Genomic DNA, 16,496 nt, shown 5'->3' with positions numbered 1-16,496 from the left:
TTTTATCTTGCATTGTTCTCATGAAAATCAATAAGTTAAAAAAAGGACATTTTCAATCACTGCTTGGAATTAATGGCTGCGCTGAAAAAAATTACATATTTTTAAATAGCACCATTTCTTTATATGAGCTTGGAAAACAAACATATAAACACAACATTTACAATACTGAAAACAATCAATATTATTTCTTGCTGCCAATATTAGTTGCATACAGTCCTTCATATAAATATTGAACCCAATCACATTAGGGAGAATTTATTTTATATATATATATATATATATATATATATATAATTTCTGCTTTTAAAATATAACTTACAACTAGACTTTTGGTAGTGAACACGATGTAGTCTATACAGAAGATGAATATAATGATGTACACCTGAAATTTATATAATGTTATTAACCAATGTGCCCTCAATAAAAAAAAGGAAGAGAAAATATAATTTAAAACTTTTTCTGGAGGGAGTCCTTTAAGTTGGTTGAATGGACATAGCCTGATACTTAGATTTTAATTTTTTCCCCTAATTATAAAAGGAGTAAGTAAGGCAGAGGATGTGTGTTTATTTTTGGTATCATGATGGTTAAGTTTATACGTCAATTTGGGCCATGGAGTGCCATAGTCAAACATTATTCCGGGTGTTCTTTGAGAGTGTTTTTGGGTGATATTACCATTTAAATCTGTAGACTGAGTAAATCAGATGGCCCTCCCTAATGTGTGGGTGCATCTCATACAATTAGTTGAAGGCCTGAATAGAACAAAGTCTGACTCTCCCCTGAGTAAGAGAGAATTCCTCTGCCTGATTGCCTTCCAGATGGGACATTGGTTTTCTTCCAGTCTTCAGACTTGAACTAAAACATCAGCTCTTCCTGGTTTTCAAGTCTGCTGGCAATCACACTGGAACTACACTATCAGCTTTTCTGGGTCTCTATCTTGTCGACTCACCCTGCAGATCTTGAGACTTGTCAGCCTCCATAATCATGTGAGCCAATTACTTACAATAAATCTCTTTATATATATATATATATATTTATAGGATATATATATACACACACCCATACATACATCCTATTGGTTCTGTTTCTCTGGAGAACCCTGACTAATGCAGGTATCTAAATCATATTTTGAATATTCATAGTATTTTGTAATCATAAAGGAAATGCATATGAGCTTTATCAGTGTTGGAAAATATTGAAAACATAAATTAAAAAATTAAGTAATCATGTACTTTTCCACAAGCAGGAGAGCAACATTGTTGATATTTTCCTCTGCAGGTTTATGCTCTTCTACTTATACATATATATATATATATATATATATATATACACATACATACAGACACACACACACATATATGTGTGTGTGTGTCCCACGGTCTTTCCATCCAAATGTTTATTCTAATGTGTTTCAAGTGTTGATTGGTTTGCAGTTTGGGGACATTTGTAGGTCATAAAAATTTAGGTTTTATATTTGAATTATACTACTTATATTTCTGGAGAAGATGGAATAACAGGAAATAGATCTAGCCACCTGCCTGAAACAACTAAGAAAATAGACAAGATGACAGAATATATATGACAGCCATTTTCAGTATGTTGGACATCAGGCGAGGAAAAACAGTGATTCCTGAGAGGTTGAAAACGAACGAGGAGAGCCTAGAATTGCCCCAGCCTGCTACCTTGAACCCTCAGTGCCGGAACGGGTAGCTCAGGTGAGACCTGGCCATCTTCTGGAGTTGAGGAGATGAAGAGGTCAGAGGAGGACCGGGGGGCTAGAGTTCACAAGACAAAGTACCAGAGGGAGAGACCTGTACAGAGAGAGAATTCCAGAGTCCATATAGGGGGCTTCCTGCTCCCAGCAGTCAGCGTGGAAAACCATATTATGCACACAGCATCAGAGAAAGTACTCAGAAGGGTTTTGTCTCTATAATGGTGCAAGATTAGCTCTAGATTTATGCTGCTTTGGCCACATCTAACAAACCTTAAAAGCAAGAATTGGAAAGATCATAGTGTTTCTAAGAACTTACCTGAGTCACAGAACAAAGCTCAAGGGTATGCATGTATTGAAAAAACAGTATCCACACTTGTGCTGGATAAGTGTGAACAAGGCCAAATTTATAATGTTTGGCATCCGATCAAAAATTGCCAGGTGTGCAAAGAAGCAGGAAAATATGTCCACTAAGGAGAATAAAAATTAATTTATCAAAATTGATCTAGAAATGGTACAGATGATAGAATGAGTAGACATGACATCAAAAGAGTTATTGGGGGCCGGCCCGGTGGCGCAAGCGGTTAAGTGCACACGCTCTGCTGCGGCGGCCCAGGGTTCGCCGGTTCAGATCCCGGGTGCACACTGATGCACCGCTTGTCAAGCCATGCTGTGGCAGCGTCCCATATAAAGTAGAGGAAGTGGGCATGGATGTTAGCCCAGGGCCAGGCTTCCTCAGCAAAAAAAGAGGAGGATTGGCAGATGTTAGCTCAGGGCCGATCTTCCTCACCAAAAAAAAAAAAAAAAACAGTTATTATAACTGTATTCCATATGTTTAAGGAATAAGAGGGAAAATGAAACATGTAAATAGAGACATATAAGATTTAAAGAAACACAAATGATCTTTGTGGTGTAAATTGCAAGGTCAGAGATAAAAATATACACTGATTCGGACTAATGACAAATTAGATATGGCAGAAGAAAAGATTAGTGAACGCAAGTATGTTAAAAATCACAATATATTTTTATAGTACATCTATGCATCTGAAGAGAATGAAAACACTAACTCAAAAAGATATCTGCACCCCCAGGCTCATTGTAGCATTATTTACAATAGCCAAGACATGGAAACAACCTACGTGTCCATAGATTGGTAAATGAATAAATAAAATGTGATATATACATATATATATAATGGAATATTATTCAGCCATAAAAGAGAAGGAAATCCTGCCATTTGAGACAACTTGAATGGACTTTGAGGGCATTGTGGTAAGTGAAATAAATCAGACAGAGAAAGACAAGTACTGTATGATCTCACTTATATGTGAGATCTAAAAAAAAAAAAAAAAAAACTACCAAACTCATAGACACAGAGAACAGATTGGTGGTTGCCAGAGGTGGGAGGTGGGCAAAATGGGTGAAGGTGGTCAAAAGGTACAAACTTCCAGCTATAAAATAAATGAATGCTGGGGGAAAAAATCATAGAATGAGCTTCAAAATTATATGCACCATATGCTAATTTTATTCAGCACTGAGGAGGTTGCTGAATGTACTAGGAATGCCGTAAAGCAGGCAATTGTGATTTCTCTGTACTGTATGAATTATTTTGTGACAAGAATATATGTACCATTATTTTTGTAATTAAAATATATAAATAAGCCTAACAACAGGAATAGCAGTCGTGTATGAGATAAAGTAACTGCTAGCTGATGCAACAGACATAACCTGAAATCTGAATAGCTTCACACAATGAAAGCTCATTTCTTGATGTTGGTTGGCAGGAGCTCTGTGCTATCAGGTGACCTAGGGAATTGGGCTGCTGAACCATCCTGTGGTTCCATCATCTAAACATGGGATCTCAGTGTTTGCTGTAGAATGAAAGAAGAAAGCACGGAGTTGGAATACTGCCTCTCAAGTGCTTTGGCTTGGAAATAACAAATATTGCTTCTACTTATGTTTCAGTGGCAAGGGTGGTCGCGTGACCTTTCCTAACTACAGGTGAACTGGCAGTATAGTCTACCAATGTGCCAAAGAAGGAGAGCAAGACACCATGCGGATGAGCACTTGCAGTCTCTCCCATAAACTTACATAGTAGGTGCTCAATAAAAGAGCAACTATTAGGATTTGTTACGAAAACAACCCCCTCCATTCCTGGTGGAGTTTCTGAGAAGGCTAAGCCTGCCTTGCAATTCTCCAGCTTTTCTGAGAACCTACTATGTGACAGGTGCTTCAAAATACGGGATCATATCAAGTTATCAAAAGGATCCTGTAACACTTCAGCAGGGAGTATTCACCTTCTTTGCTCAAATGCATCTTTCTTGACTGATACTTGCAGTAAATTCTAGTGTCTCAATAGGATGAGAATGTTCTTCTATTGAAGCGTGGTCAAAGCCTTAATTTATGAGTCCCAGCAACCCTCAACACGACGGAACATACAGGACACTTTTCCAGGTGTCATTAGGCACAAGGAAAAAACAGGATGTTTTCTCTGGGGCAAATACTGAGATATGAGGCACCAGAAGGATGGTGAATTATTTTGATCTTTGTTGTTCAAAGATAGTATGTCTGCCAAGAAACCATTTTTCTTCTCTTAGAACGACTCTGGGGTTCTGAGGAATTCAGCCTCAATAGATGTTTGCTACACAGTAATTTCCATGATCTTTCCTCATCTCCAAATTAGGAGGGAGGCTTTGGTCATTGACCATCTAGGTAAGCTCACTCACCAGTGTATTTGTTCAGAGGCCAGTCTCAAATAAGACACACCGTTAAAATTCTACTGCATATATCGGCATGATTTGAAAAACCTTCTCTACTTGTAGCATTATATCCCCCCCAAACTGATAGCTTATGTGCCAAAACAAACTCTTCTCACAAGCTCATGTGGGAAATATTTTGAGAATGTAGTGGGGACATCCAGTGGGACCAGTGGGGACCTCAGTGTCCAAAGTGACCTTTTACATGGATGTGTCTAAACCTGACTGTCTATAATCATCTTTTATGTGCAAGGGTCTGTTGCTATCAGAGAGGTTCCACATGAAGAAAGTGACCTCCAGTGAGTTGATATGCTCTAAGTCGAGAGGAAGTCTGGTGATTCTGTGCTGTCTGTTAGATCGGCAGCAGGGAACATCCTTCAAAGGAGGAGACAGTGAAGAACTGGCCAGCAGGTCAGGTTCCAGAGTTGGACAGCAAGTCACACTGGGAATGACACAGAGGAAGGATGCTGTAATGCAGGAAAATGCTGGAACTCAACAAAAGCCAGTGTCTGGACAGAGTCAGCTGTTAAGCCCACAGACAATCCCCAAACTGTGGATTATTCTCATATTAACCTTCCTTCTTTAGGCCTGCTTTTAATATTTTGGCTACAAGGTCCTCTTTATCATTGTCTGAGAGACATTGTGGAGTAGTGAAAAGAGAAATGAATTAAGAGACGGAAGGGCTGCTTGAAGATGGGAGGAGTGGAACAGTGTGGGCTCTAGAGGAATTCAGACCAGGCTCTAGTCCCAGTTCTTTCACTTTACCAGCTTTGTGAACTTGAGAACATTTCAAGTTCTTCATCTGCCAAGTTAGTTTAATAAACCCTGTCTTAAAAGGACTGTTGGAACATATGTAATATGTAATGTGTGTAAAGTACCCGGCAAAGTGACTGGCAAATATTGAGTCTTTTTTTTTTTTTTTTTTTGTGAGGCAGATCAGCCCTGAGCTAACATCCATGCCAATCCTCCTCTTTTTGCTGAGGAAGAATGGCCCTGAGCTAACATCCGTGCCCATCTCCCTCCACTTTATGTGGGACGCCGCCACAGCATGGCCTGACAAGCGGTGCGTCGGTGCATGCCCGGGATCCGAACCTGGGCCGCCAGCAGCGGAGCATGGGCACTTAACCGCTCCACCACTGGTCTGGCACCCAAATATTGAGTTTTTTATGAGTGACAATTATTACTCCGATTATTTCGATCCCAGGTGATATCACCCACACCCTGTGGGATTTTTTTTTTTCAATCCAGGACATGTCAGAGAATATGCAACACTCTAGGACAGAGAACACCAAAATAGCCAAAATGCTGCCTAGCAAGTAAAACTAGGTAAATTTTCCCTTTTTGAGGATATGTTATTTAGTTTCAGTATGAGGGAGTCTCCCCCAATTAGATGCAATTCAGTGGTTCTAGAATTTGTGTCAAGGAAGACAACTTTCCCCTCTCCTAGCTGAGTTTCCATCCAAACCACCCCTATTTTCATTTACTTCATCACCACGAAAATTCTAGCCCTAGCTTAGAGTTTGCAAACTTATAGTCAAGATAACCTAATTACAGTGCCATTTTAATGGCGTGGCTCTGGCTGTCCCCATCCAAGGTAGAGTGTGAGCACAGTGGATTCTTGACATCTCACTTCAGGGGAGTATCACCCTTGTTTCTTAGGAATTTCCTAGACATGATGTACATAAAACATCTAGTTTGTGCAGTGTTCCCCTGCACTGGGACAAGAGCACAGGACTCCTTCCGTTCCTGCACCAGGTGAAGATTTCTGTCTGGTTTACCCGTAATCCCAAAGCAGCTGTTAAGAGCAGTTTTTCATTCCAGGCTCTCAGCTCTGAGACACGCAATCTGAGATCTACCCTTTCCTCATACTTCTTATAGCCTCACCTAGCCCAGAGTTCTGCCTTACTTAAAATAACCTCCCTATGAAGGACTTGTGGTGTCCCAGCCCCAAACTGCCTTGCCTCAGGTAATTTACACTTGACTGCTCTCATCTGGAACCTCCTCCTCTTCCTCATCCCTTCTTTTTAGTTGACTTTTAGGTCTTAGAGTGTATCTAAGTGTATCTATAATTCTACGAGCAGTGGCTTGATCTTTTTCTTACCACCCAAGTACTACCATAGAGACTTCCAAAAAGCAGGTGCTCCATTAACGCTTGGGAATTAGAGACACAGTGAGCAGGATCTCTAATATATTATGATTTCATTTCTTCCACATTTCAAAATCCAGGTATATATATATATATATATTTTTTTTTTAATATTGTAAATATGTATTTTTTTATTTTATAAGAGAGATTAAAAGGAATAAGTCAAACTGTGAATTTAACACCATTTACTGTTCTTTCTTTGTTTTGTGATTCCCAAATAATTTTGCTGTGGATTACTTGCACATTTCCATGAAAATCCCTATGCTAATACCATGTTATCTTGTTCTGGATAATATAAAATATAGAAGGTTTAAAACAGTTTCTTTTACAAATACCAAAACTCTAACACTTAAACCTGATAAGTAACAATGTGATCTATGTTATTCACAAACAGATTCTGAGCTTAATGTACCTTTTATTACAACTCACACACATACACACACCTACAAGTTGCTTATGTTGAACAGGAACATAAAAAGATACACGTTTTGTTACCTCTGCCCCCTTCTGCCTTCCACTACTTAGAAGGTTGACTGCTCTTTTCAAACACAAAGTGCAAAATCTGCCTCACGCTTTAGTAGATGTGGGAGAAGCTGCCAGCCATGCCCTGGAACTTACATTGGCCTTGGCAATGGTGCTAGCCCTGGCTGCAACTCTAGCTCAGTCTCTTCCTCATCTCTCAAAGCCTTTTTATACAGTTTTGAGAAAATAGTGCAGAGAGTGTCATTGTCCGTGACTGAAAATTCCAGGAGTTTCATCTTGCTGGTTTCAGCGTGGGCTCTTGGGCCCCACAGGAATTCATAGCGTGGAGGATCACTGTTGGGCACCTGCCGGTACTCCAGGTACCTTTCCTGCACCAAACTTTTGGTGATGAGCTTCCAGGGCTCCCCAAATATGAAGTACCTGCAGCCATCATATACTACCAACACTTTCAGGAATTTCCAGATTTCCTCCTCAGTGGCATGGTTGCCCTTCATGAAGATCATGCCCAGGAAATTCATCAAGACACCAGTCTTGGACAACTCTGTCACCACTCAGGCTCTCATCATTGCTGATGTCCAATTTGCTGACTAGGCTTTAGGAGTAAGCACTGGGGTTAACTTCCTTCAAGTCAAGGCCAAAGACCAGCTTCATTCTCTCAGAGACTCTCTTGAGGATCTGAAGGAATTGTTCCTTGTACTTTCTCTTGACAGTCTTCAACATGTCTGCCTACGTAATAGGCTCTTTCATTTTGTGTGCTCCAACAACCCTGACTTTCCAATTAAAGGATTTTCATGTGTGCTCTCAGTGGAGACTGAGACCTGGGACATGCCTGTAGTTTCTTCCTCTTGACTCTTGGCACCTTTATCAGAACTTGCATGTGAAACACCTACAGCAGCAGTGGTAATCGATGGGGCTCTCTGAGACTCCTGGGGAGTGACAGCATCAGGGGAGCTCGGGGTATCACCCCCAGAAACAGGAGAGAAGGAGGATGGGGACTTTACTGCTGCTGCTGCTGCTGCAGTGGCCCGAGCACCCCCAAGACCCTGGGTCTCACCTTGGACCTGGCAGCATTTCTCATGGGTACAGATCTTACTCTTCTGACCCCGAGGCGTGATGACACTGGTCAGGAACAGCAGGCAGGATTGTGGACAGGAGGCCGGGAGATGTAGACACCTGGAGGAAGGAGAATGAGATGGTGTGTGCACCTTCAGCAAGGAGATTCCACCTTAGTTTTAAAGAAGGCCGCCTCTGCAGTTTTCCGTGAGGGCACTGCTTTAGGTGCCTACAGGGCTCCTGTTCTCCTGGTCAGCCAGTCCCCTGAGAACCCTGTGGAGGAAGTTACAGTGAGCCTTAGGCTGTAGACTGCCGGCCCTGTCTGGGGCTGACCAGGATGACAGCAGGTGTTGGCAGTGGGGCCCCCTTTGTTCTGGAGTGGGAGTTCCTCTCAGGTCACATTCAGGACCATCATGTCAACCCTTGGCAGGGCGTGGGCCCTCTCCTCTCGGCTGCTCAGTTCTGTGAAGCCCTCCCTGTCCTGGGTTCTTTGGGTCCTCAGTATGATTCAGAGTCCTAAACTTGGCTCTGCATAAGGCCTGGACCCTCCCTTCTGCGGATCAGTTGCTCCACCTTCAGACCAAGGGTCTCACCTCCTTTAGACCCGGTATAAAGAAGTGAGAGGGATCTTCTGTTTGACAGCCCTGTGCTGGGCCTCCAAGGGCTGAAAAAAGGACAAGATTGGCCTCTGATATTTCCTCTATCCAGGGGTAGGTGACCTCTTCAGTCCTCACTCACATTCCTTGGTTTGAATCGTCGCAGGGCCGGGGGCTCCCCTCTTCTTGAACTGTGGCCTATCTCCTCCTAGTAAGACCTGCACCTCCCTGTGACCCAATAGCAGGTAGTGAGGATCACCTCCTATGGCCACAGCCCAAGAAGGAAAGCTGTGACAAGCAGGTTTAGGCCCTATGTTGGGCAGTCCCACTCAAGGTCCTCACTCAGGCTCCTAACTTTGACTCATAGGAGGGCCTAAGCTTCCTCCCCTGGCTGGCCTGGGACCACCTCCCTCAGACTAAGGCCCTCACTTCTCTGTTATCTCGAGTGGGAACTGATGGGCATCTCTTCTTGATATCTCTGCCTGGGGCCTCCCAGGGCTGACAATAATGAGGATTCTGTGTTGCTCCCACTAATAAAGGGTGGGTGGTTCCCGAAGTTCTCAGGGTCCCCACCTTGATTCCTGGTACAGCCTGCAAATGCTCCTTCTGCTAACCTGAAACACTTCACATCAGATCAAGGGCCTTACTTTCCTGAGACCTCAGAGGTGAAAGAAAGCATGAGCCACATCTGGCCACCCCTGTCCATATCCTCCCTGGATAGGTAGCAAGAGTGAGACTCTTTATGGGACCCCACTGTTCTAAGGTTGGTAGCCCTCCTTAGTTCCCACTTGGTCAGGATCTGGACTGCTCCCTCAGCCCACCAGAGACCTCCAGACTCAGGCCAACACCCTCACCACATTGAGTCTCCTGGGATGGAAGTAAGGAGGTGACATATCTGACTATCCCTGTCCGGGGTTTTCCAGGGCTGGAAGATGGTGGAAATTGGTGGCTTCCCTCTGCTCTGGGTCAGTGCTCTCCTCAGTATCCTCCATGTCTTGACTTGAATCTATCCCCTCATATGAAGGCCCTCAATTCCCTGAGACCCCCTAGGAAGAAGTGAAATTTGCCTCATCTGGCCACAACTGCCTGTCTTCCAAGGCTAACAATAATGGAAGGATTCTGTGTTGCCCCCACTGTTAAGGGGTGGGTGGTTCCCTCAGTCTTCAGGTCCTCACCTTGACTCTTGGCACAACCTGGAAATCCTCCCTCTGCTGACTTGAGGTCACCCCCTTTGATGAGGTCCCTCACCTCCACGAGATGCCCTGGAGGGAAGTGAATATGACTCATCATGTCACCATGCCTGGGTCTCCCAGGTCCAACAATGGGACAGGGGCTCTATATGGCTCTCTTCTTTCTGAGAAGAGTACCCTTATTGTCACTGGGTGTCACCACCTTGACTTCTGTTAGGCTCCTCTCCTGAATGGGGCCTCCCCCATTAGTCCAAGGACTTCATGTCTCTGAGACCATCTCCTCCCTCAGCAAATGAGGGGTAACCTCAGCCTGAAAGCTCTACCTGTGGCTTCCCAGGGCTGACAGCCGAAGTGGAACTTTGTGTGGACCCTGCTCTTCTGGGGTAGTTCATTGCCTCATTCCTCATACAGAATTTTTACCTTGACACCTGCTGTGGCCTGGGATTCCACTGTCTATTGAACTGTACAGTCAATCCCAAAACCAAGGCCCTCATCTCCTTGAAACCCTCCAAGCAGAAGTCAGGGGGCACCTGAGTCTGCTAGACATTCCCTGGGCCTCCTAAGCAAGGGAGGGGCTAAGTGCAGCCCCATCAATTGTGTGTTGAGTGGTCACCATTTCCTCACTCAGGGTCTTCATCTTGACTACGGACCAGTTTTGGGAGTCTACTCTCTGCTTACCTGTGGCCACAGCCCTCAGCTTAGGTCATCACCTTCCTGGGACCTTCAGGACAGAAGTCAGGATGAGTCACATCCCGCCACAACTGTTTTGGTCTTTCAAGGGCAGACAAGAGGGGTGGGGCTCTATGAGAACCTACTGTTATCGAGTTGGTGGTTCCCTTCAAGAGAAATGTCACATCCCTACCAAATCTTAAACAGTTTCCCTACTGCAACCTTGCAGAGAATGGGTCCTGATTCCAGGAGTTATGTGAGATGGGGAAGCTGTAGCACAGGCAGGGGCCCCAGGACAGGTGGTGGGCTACCAGAGAAAAAAACACACTATTCTATTCCTTCTTTCCAGACTTAGTCTCTTATGTGACTTCTGTTGTACAAGATTTACTTTCTACAGAGAAGAGGCTGTCCATGATCATTTTTGAGACCCCTATCTTTTGAGGCTGACTTCGCATATGTAGATGATCATACTGTCACTGAATATTATTTCTCTTTTTCTTTATTCATACTTCTCATTTATTTTGGTATTCTCATTGCTCTGGCTATAATATTCCATCCACTGCTTTGTGTACAGAGTCCTTCTTTTTATCTCTTGAGATACATTTTGGAGCAGTGAAGGGAAAAAAGTGAATTAAGAGACACAAAGTCAGAGTCATGCTAGGAGGATTGGAAAAATGTGAGCTTCAGACAAATCCAAACCAAGAGTCTAGTCCCAGCTCTGTCACTTACCAGCCTTGTGAACTTGAGAAATTTGCAAGTTATTCATCTGTAAAGGGGGTCTGCTAAGCCCTATCTTGCAGAAATGTTGGAATATACATACTGTATTATAAAGGACATGGCATACTGATTGGGAAATATTGGGACTTTAATGATTGGGAGTTATTATATGATTATTTTGAATCCCAAAAATATCAAGATCCCAGCAGAGTTTTTTCTTAATCCAATAGATATAAGAGAATATGCAATGTTCTACAACAAACAAACATTCCTTAATAAGCTAAGCAAATCTAGGTATATATTTTTTTTTTGGTGAGGAAGATTAGCCCTGAGCTAACATCTGTTGCCAATCCTCCTGTTTTTGCTGAGGAAAATTGGCCCTGGGCTAACATCCATGCCCATCTTACTCTACTTTATATGTGGGATGCCTGCCACAGCATGGCTTGATAAGCAGTGTGTAGGTCCGCACCTGGGATCTGAACCCTCAAACTCTGGGACGCCAAAATGGAGCACACAAACTTAACCACTATGCCACCGGGCCATCCCCTCCAGGTAGATATCTTTTTTTTGTGTGTGTGTGAGGAAGATCGGCCCTGAGCTAACATCTGCCAATCCTCCTCTTTTTTTTGCTGGTGAAGACTGGCCCTGGGCTAACATCCATGCCCATCTTCCTCTACTTTATATGGGACGCCGCCACAGCATAGCTTGCCAAGCGGTGCATCGGTGCATGCCCAGGATCTGAACTGGCGAACCCCGGGCCGCCATAGTGGAGCGTGCACACTTAACCACTTGTGCCACCTGGCCGGCCCCTAGATATCTTTTAATATTGCAAAAAGAAAGACTAAAAGGAATAAGGCAAACCAATAATTGAACATATTATAATTTTTTATTTTTTTCTTCCATTTTAAATGATCCCAACTATTTTATTGTTGGATTCTTTCACATCTCCATGAAAATCCTGTTCCAATGCCATGTTATCTTGCCTAGATCATGAACAAAATATAGAATATTTTCAGTTGGTTTTACAAATTCCAAAACTGTAACTATCAACCCTTTTAAACAGCAAAAAAGTGAGAGCCATGTCATTCATATATTTATATTCTGAAGCAAAATAAACCTTCAATTAAAAGAAATAAAATTTGAAAAAATACTAAATATTTCTGTCATCTATTTTTACCTAGAAGTTATTCACGTGGAAAAGGAACAAAAAGAAGGTATACATTTTGTTAAAACTAATCTCACCTCAACCTCTCACTACTTAAAAAGTTGAATGCTCTTTTAAAACTGTAAGAAGATATACCTTTTGTTCCTTCCAGCTCCTACTACTCTCAACTATTTAGAAGGTTGACTGCTCTCTTCAAACCCATAGCGAAAACCCTGCCCCAGACCTCACTAGATGTGGGAGGAGCTGCAAGACTTGGCCCTAGAAGGGGCATTGGCCTTGGCAATAGTGGCAGCCCTTGCTGCAGCTTTCACTCCTGCTCTCTCTTCCTCATCTCGTAAAGCCTCCTCATACAGGTTTGGGAAGGCTCTGGGGACCGTATCATTAATCTTGGCCAGAACCTCCAGCACTTTCATCTTGCTGGTTTCAGCATGGGCTCTTGGACCCCACAGGAACTCATAGCGTGGAGGAGCACTGTTGGGCACCTGCCGGTACTCCAGGTACTTTTCCTGCACAAAATCTTTGGTGATGAGCTTCCTGGGCTCCCCAAAGATTGGGTGCCTCCTTGCAGCATAGACCCCCAACACATTGAGGAATTCCCAGATCTCCTCCTCAGTGGCACGGTTGCCCTTCATGAAGATCACGCCCAGGAGTGTCATCAGAAGACCAGTCTTGGGCAACCCCTTATCACTACTCAGACTTCCATCGCCAAGGAAGCCCAGCTTGCTGACAAGGGCATAGTAGTGATTGCTGGGGTCGACTTCTTTCAATTCAAGGCCAAAGACCAGCTCCAAGCGCTCAGAGGCTCTCCTGAGGATCTCAGGGAAGTGCTTCTTGTACTTTTTGTTGACAACTTTCAGCAGTGCTGCCTGTGTGATGGGCTCCTTCATTTTATACTTCTCCAGCAGGAACTGCACCAACATGCTGGCCTTCCTGGTTAGAGGATCCTTGCGAGTGCTCTCAGTGGCGGGTGCTGCCTGGGAGGTGCTTGCACTTTTCTCGTCTTGGCTCTTGGCACCTTCATCAGATCTTGGGTATGAAACACCTGCATCAGGAGAGCTAGTGGCTGGGGCTCCCTGAGGCTCCTGGGGACTGCCAGCAGCAGGAGAGCTTGGAGGAGTACCCCCAGACACAGGAGAGGAGGGGGACTCTTCCGCTGCTGCTGCAGTGGCTTGAGCACCCTGGAGACTCTGAGTCTCACCACGGGCCTGGTGGCGTTTCCCACGGGCACGGAGCTTACTCTTCTGCCCGCGAGGCATGATGACTGCAGTCAAGGGCAGCAGGCAGGAGTGTGGGCAGGAGGCAGGCAATGAGGGCACCTGAGGAAGGAGGATGAGATGGTGTGAGCACCTTCAGCAGGGAGACACCGCCTTGGCTTTAACCAAAGCTGGCTCTGCAGGGTCCTTGAGGGCACAGTTTTCCTGGTCAGCCTGTCCCCTGAGAACCTTGTGGAGGAAGTTAGAGTGAGCTTTGGGCCACAGCCAAACAGCCTTGCCTGGGTGTTACTGCGGTGAAAGCAGGGGCTGGCGGGGGACCCACATCGTTCAGGGGAGGGAGGGCCTCTCACTTCACATTCAGAGTCATGAGGACAATTGTTGGCAAGACTCCGCCCCCACTCCCTTCTGCTGATCTGAAGTTGACACTACAAACTTCCATGGTACCCACAGGAAGAAAAAGGGAGCACTTCAGACCACCATTTAAGTCAGGAGACACCCAGTGCTAAACAGTTATGTGAAGGCTTCTCTGTCCTGGGTTAGTTGGGTCTACAGAAAGATGCAGAATCCTCACTTTGGCTCTGTGTAGGTCCTGAGACCCTCCCTTCTGCTGACTGGTGGCTGCACCTTCAGAACAAAGCTCTAACCTCCCTTAGACCTGATATAGGAAATTATGGGAAGTCTCAGCCTGACAGTCCTTTCTTGGGATTTTAAGGATTGACAGGAGGGGACGGGCCATATTCTCTCTTATCCCCTCTCTTCAGGGTAGGTGGTTCCCTTAGTCCTCACTCAGGTTCCACCTTTGACTGCATATAGAGCCTGGAGCTCCTCTCTCTCGACCTGAGGGCTATCACACTAATAATGGCATACTAATGCCAGAACCTACTTGAGACTCATTAGGAGGAAGTGAGAGTGACCACGTAGCCACATCTGCCAGAGCTTAACGAAGCCAGAGAGTTGCAGCAGACAGGTAGAGGCTCTATGGTTGATGGCCCCACTGATCCTTCACTCAAGCTCTTAGTTTGACTCCTGGGAGTGCCTAAGAATGCTCCTTCTGCTGGCCTGTACCTCCTCTCTCATACAAGAGCCCCCCATTCTGTGAGGTCTGCCAGGAGAACTGATGCCTCCCAGGGATGACAAGAAGGGAAGTATTCTGAGGTGCCCCTGTTACTGGGAAGGTGGTCTCACAGGCCTGAGGGTCCTCACCTTGACTCCTGGCACGACCTGGAAATCTTCCCTCTGCTGACCTGCTGCCAACCCCTTAGATGAAGGCCCTTACCTCCCTGACTCTCCCGAGGACAATGCGAGGAAGCATCTCAGTCTTTAGCCCTGCCCGGACCTTCCTAGGCCGACGTCAGGAGCAGAGCTCTGCGTGGCCCTCGTTCTGGGATATGGAGTCCCCTCAATCTTCACGCGAGTTCTCTCACTCTATAGGGCCTAGGATTTCTCCCTCGGCTGAGCTGAGCCGAGCCAGAGTCCACCAGCCTCCGGCCAAGGCTTTCCTTTCATGAGACCCGCGGGGGGGGAAGCTAACAGACATCAGGCCTAACGGCCACGTTGGGGCCTCCCAGGCGAAAGCAGGGGCGGGCTGCGGCGGGGTCCATGTGGCCGTTTCTTTTCGGGGGAAAGGGGATTGGTGTTGTCGGGGCGTGTCCCCGCAGTTCTAACTCAGGACACCTCACACCTTGACACCTGACAGGACATAACACCCCTCCCTCTGCTCACCTGAGCAGACAGCTCTCAGACAAGGCCTCACCCGCTACAGCGTAGTCGCGAGGAAGTGAGGACGGACCACTTCCGGTCACGCCTGTCTGGGCCTCCCAGGAGGACAGCAGAGGCGGGCTCTGGGGAGGGGAGGGGCTACATTCCGCAGGGGGTGTCCTGTGGGACTCGCACACGTGCCTGTCTCTGATTCTTAGCAGGCCTTGGGACTTCTCTGTCTGCTGAGCTGAGTCAGCTGGCCTCAGACCAAGGCTTTCATTTCCCTCAGAATCATAGTAGGAAGTATTTGGGGGCCTGAGCCTAGTAGCCATGCTGGGGCCTCCCAAACCTGACAGTAGGGGAGGGGATCTTTGAGGCCCCCTTTCCGTGATGGGTATTCCCTTTAATCCTCTCAGTGTGTTCCCTTGACTCCTTGTGGGTGCTGGGCTGCCTTCCCTCTGCTGACTTGAGGCCAAGCCCTCATACCAAAGACATAAGCAACCTGAGACTGCTGATATGAAGTGCGGGTGCACCTCATCTGGCCACTCCTGCCTGAGGCCTCCCAGAGATGGCTGCAGGACATGAGAATCTTGTGGGGTCCAGTGTTCTGGGGTAGGGAACTTGCAATGAGTTCTAGCGGTTATGGAATTCCTCCCTTTTCTAACTTCAGTTCCCTACTCCCACCATGGTCCGCAAGAACCCCATGGAGAAAGTGGGGTCTGCCTAGAGCCTCTCTTGGCTGATATCAGTGTCACTGCTCAAAGTTTCTGGAATGAATTTCTGTCCTTATGTGCAATTACTGTGATACTTGCTATTCTATGTCAATATTTTTATTTATATTTTTGTCAAATAAAAATTATATATATAAACTGTACAACGTGATGTTTTGATATATGCATACAGTATAAAATGATTACCATGATCAAACTATTTAACATAGTTAACTTTTGTGTGTGTGTGTGTGTGGTGAGAAATCCTGCCGTTTTCAACAACGTGGATGGACCTAGGAGGATATTATGCTAAGTGAAATAAGCCAGACACAGAAAAACACATATCACATGATCTCACTTATGTGTGGAATCTAAAAGAAGTCAAACTCAT

At 45.4% G+C, this 16,496-nt stretch overlaps 1 protein-coding gene and 1 pseudogene across 1 annotated transcript; both read right to left on the bottom strand.

Moving 5' to 3' along the window:
* Window positions 1-4,665: 4,665 nt before the first annotated feature.
* Window positions 4,666-10,426, bottom strand: LOC131400836 (melanoma-associated antigen B2-like; annotated as a pseudogene).
* Window positions 10,427-12,640: 2,214 nt separating this feature from the next.
* On the bottom strand, window positions 12,641-13,781 carry LOC131400449 (melanoma-associated antigen B4-like). Its single transcript, XM_058535179.1, has one exon. The coding sequence runs from the start codon at window positions 13,737-13,739 to the stop codon at window positions 12,711-12,713; it is 1,029 nt and encodes a 342-aa protein (XP_058391162.1). The 5' UTR covers window positions 13,740-13,781; the 3' UTR covers window positions 12,641-12,710.
* Between the last annotated feature and the right edge of the window lie 2,715 nt (window positions 13,782-16,496).

The sequence above is a fragment of the Diceros bicornis genome, chromosome X, assembly GCF_020826845.1.
Source record: "Diceros bicornis minor isolate mBicDic1 chromosome X, mDicBic1.mat.cur, whole genome shotgun sequence".
In the NCBI taxonomy this organism is placed as follows: domain Eukaryota; kingdom Metazoa; phylum Chordata; class Mammalia; order Perissodactyla; family Rhinocerotidae; genus Diceros; species Diceros bicornis.
This window is presented reverse-complemented; position numbering and strand designations above follow the sequence as displayed.

What these genes read in the sequence shown, in the direction of transcription:
- LOC131400449 (XM_058535179.1), bottom strand. Translation starts at nt 13,739, where the DNA reads ATGCCTCGCGGGCAGAAGAGTAAGCTCCGTGCCCGTGGGAAACGCCAC.